Source organism: Seriola aureovittata, chromosome 23 (genome assembly GCF_021018895.1).
Source record: "Seriola aureovittata isolate HTS-2021-v1 ecotype China chromosome 23, ASM2101889v1, whole genome shotgun sequence".
In the NCBI taxonomy this organism is placed as follows: Eukaryota; Metazoa; Chordata; class Actinopteri; order Carangiformes; family Carangidae; genus Seriola; species Seriola aureovittata.
In genome coordinates, this window is record NC_079386.1 from 16,102,820 (window position 1) to 16,116,647 (window position 13,828).

At 43.0% G+C, this 13,828-nt stretch overlaps 1 protein-coding gene across 1 annotated transcript; it reads left to right on the forward strand.

The window, feature by feature from the left end:
- Positions 1-2,980: 2,980 nt before the first annotated feature.
- On the forward strand, positions 2,981-13,201 carry gc2 (guanylyl cyclase 2). The gene is made up of 24 exons (XM_056369346.1): positions 2,981-4,236; positions 4,478-4,606; positions 4,733-4,912; positions 5,060-5,177; positions 5,284-5,585; positions 5,670-5,801; positions 5,932-6,035; positions 6,118-6,236; positions 6,647-6,731; positions 6,873-6,969; positions 7,177-7,299; positions 7,420-7,500; positions 7,598-7,774; positions 7,890-8,046; positions 8,162-8,311; positions 8,627-8,775; positions 8,867-9,030; positions 9,481-9,673; positions 9,747-9,921; positions 10,290-10,388; positions 10,553-10,647; positions 10,740-10,825; positions 11,789-11,889; positions 13,130-13,201. Exons 1-23 carry the CDS (start codon positions 3,859-3,861, stop codon positions 11,886-11,888), a joined length of 3,393 nt encoding a protein of 1,130 aa, XP_056225321.1. The 5' UTR covers positions 2,981-3,858; the 3' UTR covers position 11,889; positions 13,130-13,201.
- The last annotated feature ends 627 nt before the right edge of the window (positions 13,202-13,828 follow it).

Sequence of the window (13,828 nt, forward strand, 5' to 3'; positions counted from 1 at the left end):
GACCTGAGTCGAAATGAACTCCATGGGAGACAGCAAAAACAGAGTCTCCTGAAGTCAAACATTTAAACAGTTAAAGTGAATGAAACTCTTATAATATAACATCAAAAGATTGTAATTTTTTAACCCACATATTCTATTTTGGGTCATGCAACAGTTTTGTAAGTTAACGGGTCACATGGTTAACGCATTGGCTCCACGATGCTGATGATCAATGGCAGCGGCGTCTGACCTTTCTGCCGTGTGAACCTTGAAAGTGAAGTCAAAGGGCACATATGTTTATTTTTAGGTTAAAATCTTATACATGAGTGTAATAGTAATGTAAATCATGATTTTATAATCATTTTCTGTTTAATTCTGGTTTTGTGGTTTATTTTCTCTCTGATGTTCCAAGTCTGTAACTCAGCGTCACTGTTACCCATAGAGACAGACTAAAGTTTACGAATAAAATAAAATCAATTTATCTTTTGACCCTTGGAGACTAAAATTCAAAAGCTTTTATTGTAAAAAAGTGAAACAATATCATAATTCAGCTTAAAGTTTCATCGACTGAATGTTGTAACTAGTAGTTTGATCAAATTTAAACCAAAAGTCACGTGATGTTTTCTCAAATCTGGTATTTCATTTTTGTGCTTTGAATCATTTTATTTAGGTTTTTTTTTTCCAAACAATTCTGTCTGAATTAAAAAGAAAAAAAAAAGCAATATTAGGGTGATAAAGCAGCATGTACTTAAATGTGTGCTGAAGCGTTACAGTAATAGAGTCACGGGGTTCATCTGGCAGGATTAGGACTTCACATCTGGACTGATTTGTCTTGGTTTTGACATAATGTTGGTCGAGTCAGGTTCAGGGAGAAGAGAGAGAGAGTATGATGGAGGATATAAAACGGGATATAACTTTATCATCCAGTTTGGAAAGTTGCTTCAGTAACATAAAACACTCAGCAGTTTATTCTCATGTAGATGCTCGGAAGAAAAGAAAAAAAAAAAAAAAAAAACGCATTTTGATTTATTTACTCTCCTTGATCTTGTAACAACTTCACTTTTGGCTTTTGACATTTTGGGGGGGAAAAAATAGTTAAAGCATGTGTTTGAATGGGAGCAGAGGAGAGGGTGAGTCTGACAAAAAAAAAAAAAAAAAGGGCGAAACAGTGAGTCAGATAATCAACATTAATCCATCAGCCCCATGAAAAGGCCAGAGCGGTGACGTTCACCCTGCAGAAATGTGCAGTGTGTTCTGCCACATTGTGCAACGCCTTGTAACTTTTTATCACCTCCACAATGAAGGAGTGGGACTCTGACGCTCTGCTCTGTGAAGGCCTCATTTCACTTCAAGGAGAAACCTTTGTTGTTGTTGTTGTTGTTGTTGTTGTTGTTGTTGTTTTTCTAGAAAACCCCACCACACACCACGGGACAGTTTTCTGTACAGGACACTGAATGAAGAGGATGGGTGGCGTTTCTGGGTTGTGCTGCCCTCTAGCTTTCAGAGAAGCACTGTGCTGTTCATGAGGGAAGGAAATACAGTTTGTACTCTCTTATTATTTATACATTTTAGAAATGTGCTTTTGTCACCAAGGTTTTATTTATTTTTATAGAAGATCCGTCCAGAGACTCTAAAATCATCCTTTTACCCAAAGATGGTGAATCAGTTGTAGAGCTATTAGGATATCTACTTCCTGTGCTGAGTGAGATACCTGAGAAGATCATTTTAAATGAAATGTTAAATTATTTTGAGTAAAAAATAGATGAATTACAAAGCCACAACATGCCGCTGTGCTACAGACCAGGACGCCGCACTAGTGCTGCATTAGTGAATATCAATGATCATGATGATGTCAGTGGTTATAGTTTCGCTCTCACCTCTCCAAATAAAAATAAATAATAGATTTGAGAAAATCATATACATAATAATAAATATTATTTTAATGTTGTTGCAGTAGGGTACAACTTTTATTTAATTTATTTACTTTTACTGCAAATAAATAAACATTAATTAAATAATGCAGTAAGAGTAAAGCAATCTAAAATATGGAAGATGTAGTCTGCAAAACGTTTTTCATTTCAAGGTATTTTTTGTATAATTAAAAAGAGGAGTCCTGCATCTGTTCGCCACATTGGGGACGGATGATGAATCTACAGTTGAATACCACATGTGCGTCAGCCGTGGCCACATACTGTGTAAAATAATGTGGATTTCAGTTGGACCACATGCGTTACTGCCTCTGAGCCGCCTGGTCCGCAGGTTGGGTCGTAAAACGGAAAGTAAATCACATATCTTCTGGTGTCTGACTGGACAGAACTTCACGGTGTGTCAATGTGTCCATGACGGTTTATTAAATGAACCTGAATATATATATATTAAGTAGTTAAATGGATAAACATTTTTGAACAATTTTTAATTGTTATGTTTTGGAGTTATGGCCTCAGTATTTCTAAAATCCTGTATGTATTCTCTCCTATATGTTATTTGGCTAGAAGGCTAAATAATAAAATAATAATAAAAATATTAATGATGATAATATTAATGGTCATGATCATCATTCTCACTTCTCCATACTCAGTCGGTGTAGCTTACACCTACAATGGTCCTGATTGGATTTGATATAATCTGACAGGACAGGTCACACACTTGTTCTAGGTCATCTCAAACAGACACAGTCACACACACACACACACACACACACGTGGATGAGCTGTAAACCGTCTTGAGATGTATGTATCGTCACAACGCAGTGGCACCATGTTGGCTCCCGAATGTGAGGAAGTAATTCAGCGATTTGTTTTCTGGATGTAAAGAAAAGGGAAAGTGATGAAACTTTCGCTGTGGTGCAGAGGAAGCAAGACCTGTCCATCTCATCAATGCATGGTAGGAAACTCATAGCAATAGCGCAGAGGAAGCGAGGCAAGGACATTTTGTTTCTGTAGCATATTTAATTACAAATAAACCCAGCTTTCTTTAAATTTAAGTGCAAGGTAATAAATCATTCGAGAAAATTCCTGTATGTAACGGCAGGTCTGGCAAAGTGAGTTTTAAGAAGTCCTTTAAAAGACGACACTGACTCTTAAACTTAAGTCTTGATGGCAAAAGCAGAACTGCCGGATTCGCTCATGCTGTCGGTGTGTGACAGGATGACTTGGCTTGTTGTATCTGACAGGACTGAGCAAGACAAACATCATCATCAGATCAAATTATTAAAATTAAACAACTCTCTTTAAAGGCTCCGTAAGTGTCTCGGTTTGTTCATCCACCGGTGGATCACACAGGTTTTAATTCCACATTACAATCAGACATGTAACATCAGACATTTTAGGCCTGACCTATTTGATTTACTGAGTGTAACCATGACGAGATTTCTACACAAGGATTATGATACAGTGCAGGAATGAAAGGGTCTCATCTGATAATCCTGTTACAGCTCCCTGAGCCAGGGACAGTGCTCTTACATGATACAAAATTAGAGTGAAACTCAAACCTTTAAAGTCATTCACAATCGGCTGTAAACTATCCTTGTTCGTCTCTGAGAAAATACATCTCATTGCTGAATTGGTGGAGGTGTCTGTAGAGAGATCGTATTTGAAGCACTCGGAATCGGAAACAGTATTTCCCTCCAAATCAGAGCTGGATTTCATTTGGTCCTCGAGTGTTTTTTGAAAAGAAAATATCCTTGAATCAAGGACTGTAAACAAAATTGCTAAAAATCCACACGTAAACACACTAGAAAATTTGTCGGATGGGTGCTGAAGGTCTTTCTGGAGGTTTAGGTAAAGTGGATAAAACAAAAGTTATGGTACAATATTTCTTCTTCTTCTCACACCTTCCTCCTCCAGGTTCTTGTGAGCTCTGGAGGTCGTGAGCCTTGAGATGCGACAACAGCACCGTGCCTTCATCTCCATACCTCAAACATGGCAGCAGACACCAGACAACACTCGTTCTTCTGCCCCCGCTTTACCCCACCTTCCCCATCCTCCCTCTCCCTCACCTGATCTCTTGCCTCCTTCCCGCTCTGCTCCGCTCTATCCATCCCTCCGCGGCCTCCTGAGGTTCCTCTTGGTTCTCCTGTGCTTACTGCCCCGCCCGGCCCAGGGAGCCTGGTTCCGGGTTGGGGTGGTGGGACCGTGGGGGTGTGACCCTCTGTTTGCCAAGGCCCTTCCCAGTGTGGCGGCACAGCTCGCCGTCAACCGCATCAACAAGGACACCTCCCTGCCCTACGCCGCAACCTTCGATTACGTTGTGCTGCAGGTACGAGGCTGATCTTAACTCTCATCAGAAAGCGGAAGTGTTGCTCAGTATTTCCAGATCCTGCGCCTTCTTTGACTTTGAAGATATTTGGTTGATACGTGGATAAGTCTGAAAATCTGACGTTCTACGTGCAACCAACCTTTTCACAGGATCATAGGACAGATACAAAGGTAGTTCATGACTAGGCTAGTTGGTTCATTGATTCATTTGACTGATTGATTTATTGGAACTGCCTCTTCAGGAACCCTGTGAGACATCAAGGGCGCTGGAGGCGTTCATGGGTTTCAACACCAAGGCCTCGGGGTACATTGGACCTGCCAACCCCGGCTACTGTGATGCTGCTTCAATGTTGAGCAAAGGCTGGAACAAAGTGGGTGAAGATATGAGTGTACACGTTAAAGATGCCATGATGTAGTTGTTTCTCCTGTCTTTTCCTGCTTTGACAGGTTCATTTTGTCATTTGTTCTCTCTCTCTCTCTCTCTCTCTCTCGCCCAGGCATTGTTTCCTTGGGGTTGCGTTGGCTATGAGTTGGACGATGTTCGGAGCCACCCAACCTTCGCCCGCTCCATGGCCAGGCCCACTTGGGTGCTGCTCAGCCTCATGAACTACTTCAGGTGGGCCCACACCGCCATCATCTCTTCCTCAGAAGCCATCTGGATGGAGACGGCCACCAAGGTTTGAATTTGCTTTAGCTTTCGCATTTCTGATTCTGCAACAACAAAAAACAGTTGTTGAATGAGGAAACCACACTTTGCTGAGACATAAAGATCCTCATTGAGTTCATGGATCTCGTCTGGTGTGTGTCGTCCCTGTCCTGTTCAGGTAGCTGATTCCTTGAGAAGCCACGGTCTGCCGGTCAGACTGGTCAGTTTTATGGAGAACACACCTCACGGCATCAGACGAACTCTGGCCAAAGTTCGCAAGATGAGAGAAATTCGGGGTACGGGGACCTTTGTTGCATCATCCCTCCACTCCACCCACTCATATCACTATCACTTCTCAAGGACACAGAGTTTCAAACTCATCAATGTCATGTTTCATCCTAGTTGTGATCCTCTGCATGCACTCGGCGCTGATCGGCGGCGGAGTCCAGAAGCTCCTGTTGGAGACGGCCTACGACATGCAGATGATCGACGGCTCCTTGGTCTTTCTGCCCTATGACACCTTGCTCTACAGCCTTCCCTACCGCAACGTCTCCTACCCTGCTCTGAAGAGCAACAGCAAGCTGCTCCGGGCCTACGACGCCGTGCTGACCGTCACCATCGACTCGCCCCAGACGTCGTTCTACGAGGCCTACAGAGAGGCCGTGGAGAGGGGAGAGGTGGCGAGGACGCTGAAGCCAGAGCAGGTGATGCATGGAAGAATAATGAGTGCGTGCTGTTGAGATGCCCCTTTGATCAAGGCAGTGTGAGCTGAAATCTGTGCCCTGCAGGTGTCTCCGCTCTTCGGGACCATCTACAGCTCGGTCCTCTTCATGGCTCATGCGGTGCATCGAGTTCGGAAGTCTGGGCAGTGGATGTCTGGAGGAAACCTGGCAAGACACACCCGCAACCTGGCCTTTCAGGTACTGAGTGGTGTGAGGAAAACAGTGATCATTCAAAACAGACAGAGAAGCTCGAGAAAAAAATTGATAGGACCATAATAAAAAGGGCAGTTCCAATTATATATATATATATATCTTACTATCGTTGCAGGGCTTCAGCCACCCAATCAAAACCAACAGCTCTGGAGCAGCACTGCTGGACTACCTCATACTGGACACAGACGGACTCTCCTGGGAGCTGAAGCCAGTGTACAGGTACACATACATACTTATACTAATAGTAATATAATTTTCTTCTTCTTCTAATAATAATAATGACCACATTGACTGACGACAGGATTGACATGGAGGTTGGTATGGTGCGCTTCCTGGGTCGAGACATCCACTTCCCTCGAGGCTCCGGACCCTGGAGGGACTCGTCCTGTTGGTTTACTCCTGGAGTCCTCTGCTCAGCGGGTGAGGACACACACACACACACACACACACACACACACACACACACACACACAAATATATATACTTTACATTTATAAGCTATGTGGTGCTGTTTTGATTTAATGTTGAGACATTCAAGGACTCTGTGAATAAACATATTCCTGCACATGCATTTCCTAAAAGCTGTTTAGCATGAATTGTTTATGTCATGCATACATGCATATAAAGGAACTAAATATAGTTTGTCTAAATATTTTCTTTAGGTTTACATTATACAGATGTGCACTCATTTCACTAGAAGGCTGGATACGGTTAGTTATTCAAAGTCCTTGGAAATGCTGACTGACAAATAAAGGTTACCGTTTGTATTCTGTAATCTGTTTTTATTTTCTTCAAAAACTTCAATCAAAACTATTCCTTTTCTGTTCCAGGTGTGGATCCGTTCACGACTTTCAGCATGTTCCTTGGGGCCATCGTCTTCTGTATTTTTGGTGTAGCAGTGATTTACTGCATCAGGTACAAAGTCAGCAGGAAGTCGTGTTGTTTGAAGTGTAGAGTATCAATATAGATTAAAATTGATATTTGTAGGTGAAAAGATTCTGATCTACAGCCGTTAGTTTATCATTCATTCCTTAATCCTTCTCTCTTGTTGCCTAGGCGACGCATCAATCAGATTCGACTGGTCAAGGGTCCGAACAAGATCTTGCTGACTCTGGCAGATGTCACATTCATAAACCCGTCACTTAGCAACAAGGTCAGCCTCTCTTTGACAATTTGTATTCATTACAAAAATAAATAAAACAGGAAGTTGTATATTTTTGATGTATTGATATTGATTAAATACATTTTTATTTTTTAGTGGGTGTCTTCAACTGTTAGAATCAGACGTCATCATCAAAATTATTGGGTTTTTTTTTATGATTGAAAAATCGTCTCACATCCTGAACTTAACTCTCCACAGAAGTTGAGTCTGGACGACAGCAGAATCAGCGGCATGAGGAGCGTGTCGGACCACAGCGTTGCCTCACAAGTCTCCACCCAATCCCCGGCCACCTATGAGAACACCAATGTTGTCATTTACCAGGTGACGCGAGTCATTTTAATAACAAAATCACTCCAATTAGTTTTAGTATCTTGAAAAGACGAGAAAGAAGCCGTTTCTTAATGCGACTGCCTGCGTTTCTTTGGTGTTCCTCCTCTGCAGGGTGACTGGGCATGGCTGAAGAGACTTCCTGATGGGATGTTCAGCAGAATCAACCCCAAAACCAGCGATGTGTTTGAACTGGTGCGTGATGTTGCTGCTGTGAGACAAAGTGTGAATTTCATGTCATTTTTAGTTTGAAAAATTAAGTCACCAACCTTTTTTTTTTTTTAATCTGCAGATGAAGGACATGCGTCATGAGAACGTCAACCCCTTCCTGGGCTTCTTTCACGACTGTGGCGTGTTCGCCATCGTGACCGAGTTCTGCTCCAGAGGCAGCTTGGAGGACCTGCTGCTGAATGACGACGTCAAACTCGACTGGATGTTCAAGTCCTCTCTGCTACTGGATATGATTAAGGTTAACATACATTAAAGGGCAGTGACTTCTTGGAAGTGTTCACTGTTTTTCTCTGTAGGAATACCATCTGAGCACCCTCTGCAAAACAATCCAACCTGTTCGTTTTCTTTCTCAGGGTATGAAGTATCTTCACCACCGCGGAGTGTCGCACACTCGGCTGAAGTCCCGTAACTGTGTGGTGGATGGCCGCTTTGTCCTGAAGGTGACAGACTACGGCTACAATGAGGTTCTGGAGTCACAGAGGTTCCCTTACATCGAACCACCTGCAGACGGTGAGAGAACAGGCCAGATTATGAGCCAGGGTCACATTCGGTTTGTGCCAGTGGAGACAATTTGTCTGAGCTGCCGCTACAGAAGCAAAGTAATGTGAGTTCGCTGTTGTTCCAGAGTTGCTGTGGACGGCTCCAGAGATCCTGAGGAGCGGGCAGCCGGGACTTCACGGGACTCTGCCTGGTGACGTGTTCAGCTTCGCCATCATCATGCAGGAGGTGGTGATCAGAGGACCTCCGTTCTGCATGCTGGACCTCTCTGCTGAAGGCAAGACAATCACTTCCCAAACCTGAAAATCAAGGACAATAGAGGTGCATTGTGCTTTGTTTTTCTGTTTTCTGGTTTGGACAGTTTTCTTTTTATATATAAGTCAGAACAAACTGCAAGCAATCTGAGGCTATGCTAATGGGTAAGCAATCTAATACCAGTACTATGGTGTCGACTGAAACATCGCTGCAAATATTGGATGGATTAATGATGGAGATTTTTTCACTTTAGAGCAACGTGTTCGAGAGCAAAACTGCTAGCATGGATAAAACAACAACAGGGCGATACAATAGCAGATATTTCTCTGTGTTTTAGACATCATAGAGAAGCTCTGTAAGCCCCCTCCTCTGTGTCGGCCCGTGGTCAGTCCGGACTACGCTCCGTTCGAGTGCATCCAGCTGATGAAACAGTGCTGGAACGAACAACCGGAAAAGAGGCCCAGCTTTGAAGAGATCCATGACCAGGTAGGCTGGTTTGATTGTTAGCCGACTCAAGACGTGATTCAAGATACTTCTTATTTCGTGACCTCTGTACTTTTGCCTCCTCTCGTCTCAGTTTAAGAACATCAACAAGGGGAAGAAGACCAACATCATAGACTCCATGCTGAGGATGCTGGAGCAGTACTCGTCCAACCTGGAGGAGCTGATCAGGGAGCGAACGGAGGAGCTGGAGATCGAGAAGCAGAAGACGGAGAAGCTGCTGACACAGATGCTGCCTCCGTGAGTTAACTTGAACACGCACTCGTACAAAACAAAACTGTAGAATATGTATATGTTAATAAATCCGTTATAATGTCATAAGGGGAAGCACTTTAAGTCCAAATACTAATTACGATTTTTGATATGTAAAAGCATGGGGTTTTTTTTTGGCTCAGAAGGCAATGTTTACCATGGTCGCAATCTCAGTTTAGCACGTTAGCATGCTAACATAAACACAATGTAGAGCTGAGGATGTCCAGGAATGTCATTAGTTTTGTAGGTATTTGTCCACAAACCATATTAAAAATTTGATTGGATGATGGCGCTAGATGAAAAGTCAGAAGATCACCGAAGTTATCACACTTCATCCTGAGGGGGGCATGAATGTCTGCACCAAATTTTAAAATAGTTGTCAAGATATTTCGCTTAAAACCAAAAACGTTGAAAACCTGTTCTTCTCCTCCCCTTCAGGTCTGTGGCGGAGGCGTTGAAGGTGGGCGGCACAGTCAAACCAGAGTATTTTGACCACGTGTCGCTTTATTTCAGCGACATCGTCGGCTTCACCACCATCTCGGCCAACAGCGAACCCATCGAGGTTGTCGACCTGCTCAACGCCCTCTACACGCTCTTCGACGCCATCATAGGAAACCACGATGTCTACAAGGTGTAACCTCCACCCTCAGGCTTTAAACCTCTTCGGATCACACTGTTGCTAATTCTGTTTCGTTCTACTCCAGGTGGAGACGATCGGTGATGCTTACATGGTGGCGTCCGGGGTTCCCGTCCCTAATGGCAACCGTCATGCTGCAGAAATAGCTAACATGGCTCTCGACATCCTGAGCGCTGTGGGAACCTTCAAAATGAGACACATGCCTGATGTTCCTGTCAGGATACGCATAGGGCTGCACACAGGTGACAGATGATGGTGTTTCACTACTGTGAAGACTTTAGCTAGAATTTGTGGTGCATTGGGCGTGAAGGTACTTCTGTGGTTGCCAAGGGAGACATGGAAAGCGTATCTTGTAATTTTAAAAAACATAAACTGACAAAAAAAAAAAAAAAAATTTCATTTAAAATAACACATTTGTGTTAGAAATACATGTTATAATTGTTATAAAATGCATTATGTGGGACCACTTTTGCACATCCTGTCATCTCTCCATTATCACCTCTTTAACTAAATGCCCCCAAAGGCTATAAAAAATAATGAAGAGATATTTATTCCATCCAAACCCCTTCATTAAACTTGGTGTGTGTGTGTGTGTGTCTGTGTGTTGTAGGTCCATGTGTAGCAGGTGTGGTGGGTCTGACCATGCCTCGCTATTGTCTGTTTGGAGACACAGTGACCACCGCCTCTCGTATGGAGGCCACCGGGTTGCGTAAGTTATAGACATTAGCTGCAGTCTTATATTTAATATTAATTCTGGTGGGATCAATTAAAATTTAGTCTTGTGTTTTAGACTAAAGTCTTGCGTATTTGGTGCGAGATGCTCGTTGCTGTGAGCTGCATTATGATGCCTTTTCCTTGCTACTTCCATTGAAGCCTACAGGATCCATGTCCACGAGAGTACAGTGAAGGTCCTGCGGGACCTAAATCTCGGCTACAAGGTAGAATTAAGAGGCAGGACAGAAGTCAAGGTACGACCCTCTATCAGGGACAAGATTTATACAACAAGATCAGACAACAGCAACATGCAGTATCTTTGTATCTTTGGTTTTTTCTTTCTTAGGGGAAAGGAATAGAGGAGACCTTCTGGCTTGTAGGGAGAGATGGATTTACCAAACCTCTGCCAGTTCCTCCAGAGCTCAAGTCCGGGTAGGAACGACTGTTCTTTCTCCTCCTCATTTGTACTTGTCCTTACACAGTTTTTATTGCATGCATGAGTTTCACCTCTGTTCAAAGGACATCACACACTGATAGACCTGGGCAGGACAGATTGCATTTGTGGGTTTCTTATTCTCGCAGGGACTGACACTCAAAAAATTAACCGTAGGCTACTGTAAATGTTAGATTTAGTGTCTGCCCTTCAGAATGAGGGAGCATGTTCTTCATCCTTGAGCTGTAATAAATAAATGCATTGACAAAAAGCCAGAGGAGGCATTTCTACGCTCCAAGTAACAGAAAATAAATTCAATGTGTTTGACAGACATAACTCTGGAGCCTGTAGCTTTTACTAAACTAATGTTTCACTAACAAGGAAATGATGAATGAAATTGAACCTGAAACCATTAAAAGGAGCTAAGACATGCATGTTTTGCTAAATTGCTACATAGCTAGCGTTAGCATTAACAGCTGTTTGCTCACCAGTCTTGCCAAGAGCTTCAACCATCCGTGCGTTTCCAAGACATGAGGTTATAGTGCATCCTCTGAGCAGCACCACTTCTTAAGGGCAGACTGGACACTACAGTGACTCGGTATCAGAAAGTGACGAGATGGGCTGACCGGGCTGGGGCTAGCTGGTTAGCATGCTAACTTCAATAGACGAAAACAAGTGAGAGGAATCGAAGCTATACAAGAGGGTTGCTTTTAACCACTGGAGACAACTCTTGGCGAATATACATAATATTTCTTCTAGACTGGTAAGTAAACAGCTGTTGATGCTAACGTTAGCTCCATTTCTTGACTTCTACAGTGGCTACAACCTTCTAGCTGATCTAGCAGGTTGATTGCAGAGAGCAACCGAGTCGTTGCAGGACTACTCTGTATATATATGTGTGTGTTTGTGTGTGTGTGTGTGTGTGTGTGCTGTGTTCATACTGTTTACTTTGCTCCCAACAGGCAAATGGCCCACGGGCTGCAGATGGCCGAGATAGCCCAGTACAAGAAACGGAAAGCCGAGAAACAACAACAGGAACAACTTGCAAAGAAGAAAAACTGAGGTAATGTTATGCATTATAAAAAAATGTATAACATTACTTTCTTGGTTGGCAACATGACTCGTCCTTAGGCAAACATACTTTGGGGACTTGTTAGCATGAACTGTCTTAAGGTGTCACTGCAGTTTGTTTGCATTTAGTTGCATCTTGAACATGACTCATTCAGAGTTTAGGAGGAAATCTTGGCCACAATAAGAAACAGCTGGTACTGCTGCAGTGGCTTTATATCATTTTTATTTATTTATTTTTTTACTTTTGTTTGAAATGTTGGGGAAATAGACACATAAACATTATCTGCTTTCAAGTGATGAGTGTAGATAAATTTCAATAACTTTGGATTTTGGCAAAATGAAGGAGTTTCGGACCAGTAGCTTCTTGCTGCAGGTTTTGCACTAAAGATTTCTTTCGAAATTTTGAGTGGATCATGTTTCAAGAGTACAAGTAAATGCAAATTAAAAGAAGCGACATCTAGACACAGTTCAAGAGAGGAATGTGGGGATTTCGTCCATAAAATCATCAGAGATGGGGGGATCCATCTTGAATTGTTTGTCACTTACAAAACTCAGTTCTTCTACTTTACAAGTTTTTAAAGAAAAGATGTCATGCCATGTCGCTGCTGCCGCACGAAAACTTCAAAATTATTGTATTTTCGTAAGTAAAACTTTTCATCCAGCAGCAGCGACGTGCGCCGACACTGAGCTGAAACGTTTAAAACGTCCACTTTGATGAACTTGTGCAACACTTTCCTCTGTTGTGGCATTAAAAATGTTTGCTTACAAGGATCTCCATCAGGTGTAGAGACGACGAAAGAAACACAATAGATGCAGATACTAAAAGTTAGATGTTAGAGAGTTAGATGAGAAGATTAGTTCCAGTCTGTACAACAAAATAAAACAGCTGGAATGACTCTGTCAGAAGTTCACAAATTTTTTTATTCATCCATCCATTTGTTAGTCTTATTTTTGAACTTTGGACAGAGCCAGGCTAGCTGTTTCCCCTCGCTTCCAGTCTTTATGCTAAGCTAAGCTAATCAACTCCAGGCACTTGTTTCATCTCTTGTCAAGGAAGCAAAAGTGTTTCTCCCTAAATGTCGAGCTATTCCCTTAATGAATCCTTTCTTTTCATGTTTTAGGGGAGCACATTTCCTTTCCCGTCTTGCGTTAATATACTGTCCGTCTTTCCTCCCCTCCTCCACCCCCCCCCCCACCCCCCTGACTCTCTTACCCCCCCTCCGTCCTGTCAGCACCCTAATCAGCATCGCAACAGGCGAGTCAAAGGACATAAAGCAGGCGTTTCACAAGGCGGTGAAGAAGATCGCTCACGTCCGCGTCGTGGCTCAGCTCTACGCGACCGATGAGGAGGACAATGTCATGTTGTTGCACCACTGACTGAGCTGTGATTCACTACTGTACCTGCTCTGAATTTCCACTTCGCAGTCCTGGCTGACAGCTTTAAGACTGACATGTCACATTGGAAGAAAAGGTCTCACGAACATCAGACCAAGGTCTTAAACTCTCTGCTAGTTCAGATTAACAGCAGTCAGTGTGTGTGTGTGTGTGTGTGTTTATTAAGGGCTTGAGCTGAGGAGATGAAGTCCTGTGTGGAGTTATGTATAGAGGCTGTGAGGTGGTGACTCAGCAAAGCGGGGATCTCCAGAAACTGCCCGTCAGCAGCCGAGGAGCGCAGCTAATCTCTCGTTCAGTTCCTCCTCCTTCGCTTCCCCGTTTCTCCATCTGAGGAGAGGAAGAAGAGGAGGAGGAGGATGAGGAAGCAGGGAGGTGAGAGGGAGGAGGAAAGAAAAGATGGCCACTCTTTTGCTGTCACCACTTTCTCTTTATTCTCCATCCTGTTTGTTTGTTGCGCCACATTGTGGGAAAATGAAAAAACTATCTACACTAAACAAATAACTATCTATTTTTTATATTAATATTCACATTTAAAA